The sequence below is a fragment of the Colobus angolensis genome, unplaced genomic scaffold (genome assembly GCF_000951035.1).
Source record: "Colobus angolensis palliatus isolate OR3802 unplaced genomic scaffold, Cang.pa_1.0 Scaffold3, whole genome shotgun sequence".
Lineage (NCBI taxonomy): Eukaryota > Metazoa > Chordata > Mammalia > Primates > Cercopithecidae > Colobus > Colobus angolensis.
Genome location: NW_012116265.1, coordinates 29,734,933 through 29,736,293, shown reverse-complemented (window position 1 = coordinate 29,736,293; position 1,361 = coordinate 29,734,933). Strand labels below are relative to the sequence as shown.

The 1,361-nt window shown below is 52.7% G+C and overlaps 1 protein-coding gene across 1 annotated transcript in view; it reads right to left on the bottom strand.

Moving 5' to 3' along the window:
- Nucleotide 1: 1 nt before the first annotated feature.
- SPTB (spectrin, beta, erythrocytic) overlaps nt 2–1,361 on the bottom strand; it is a 77,562-nt gene continuing 76,202 nt past the window's right edge. The window contains exons 33-35 of the mRNA XM_011949766.1: nt 738–911; nt 408–450; nt 2–226 (exon numbers count right to left, since the gene is read on the bottom strand). Of these exons, the coding sequence (XP_011805156.1) occupies nt 59–226; nt 408–450; nt 738–911 (385 nt within the window). The 3' untranslated portion in view covers nt 2–58. The remainder of the gene's footprint in view (nt 227–407; nt 451–737; nt 912–1,361) is intronic.

Genomic DNA, 1,361 nt, shown 5'->3' with positions numbered 1-1,361 from the left:
TCCCGGTCTCTGCGACTCTGCCGCGCCCGCCAGCCCCACCCGCGGGGGCCTCCGGCCGCTACTTCTTTTTGGGGAAGAAGCTGAATCTCTTCTCCTTGTCCTTCTTGCCAAGGCTGGCGTCGGGGCCGGAGAGGGAGGGCAGGGGCAGGCTCTGCGCCTTGACGCGGATGCTCTGGGACTCGTTGATGGCGGTGCTCACGCCCTGCAGCCAGGACAGCATCTCCTCCTGCGGGGCAGAGGGTCACGGTGGAGTCTGGAGGCCCACAGCCCCCCCCCACCTCCCGGGCCAGGCAACAATGGGGGGCTCTTGGGACTGCCCCTTCTGAGGGGGGCTCCAGGGCAAGCGGCCTGGGGTCCTCCACCTACCCCTTTGTTAGCCAGGTCTGGGCTAGACTGCCCGCGCTTACCTCGTCCTTGCCATGGAAGAGCCACTCGCTGCCATTACTCAGCCTAGGAGGACAAAGGGTTTCCTGTCATGGAGACACCTTTGGAGGGGGCGCTGGGCAGAGGGCTGGCCCAGCCTCTGCCACAATACCCTGAGCCGAACATCCAGAACCCTCTCAGGCAGCCCAGCACTTTCTGAGAGGTCACGGTCTGAACCATCAGCCTCTTTGATTTGAAAAACCCCTGAGGAGTAGCTCAGGCATGGAGCTAGTCCCGTACAGAGGGCCTCTGCCCTGCCACTAATGCCCAATCAAGCCATCAACCTGAACTTTCAAAGGCCAGGAAGGCCTCACCTCAGTTTAAAGACATGCTTCTTCTTTTTGTAGTTGGCAGCAATCTCACAGATGGCATGTCTCAGGGCCAGGGGTTCCTCCCCATGGTAGGGCATCCCCAGGGCCAGGTTCTTGGCATCCTTGTAGAAGGTTAACTCACTGTTTCTGAGCACACAGTACAGGTTGTTCCAGGACCTGCAAAGATGCAGACAGGCAGGTCACCCGCATCCTGATACGGCATCTCTGGTGTCAATTCCTATAGCTTCACCATTAAAAAAAAATTACACCATGTTTGTTCTGATACATAGTAACATGCTTTATTGTTAAAAAATCATCTGCATGTAATTTCATTACAAAAAAATTAGCTATTATTAACATTTTATGTGTTCCTTCTAGTCTTCACATTTTCACTTTTTTTTTTTTTCACTATTCACAGATAGCTAAAACTGGGTTATGTATATATTCAATTTTATATCCTGTTTCTAAGCATAACACTAAATCATGAGTATTTCTCCATATCCTCAAATATTTCTTTTTTTGCTGGGCACGATGGCTCACACTTGTAATCCCAGCATTTTGGGAGGCCGAGGCGGGCAGATCGCCTGAGGTCAGGAGTTCGAGATCAGCCTGGCAAACATTGTAAAA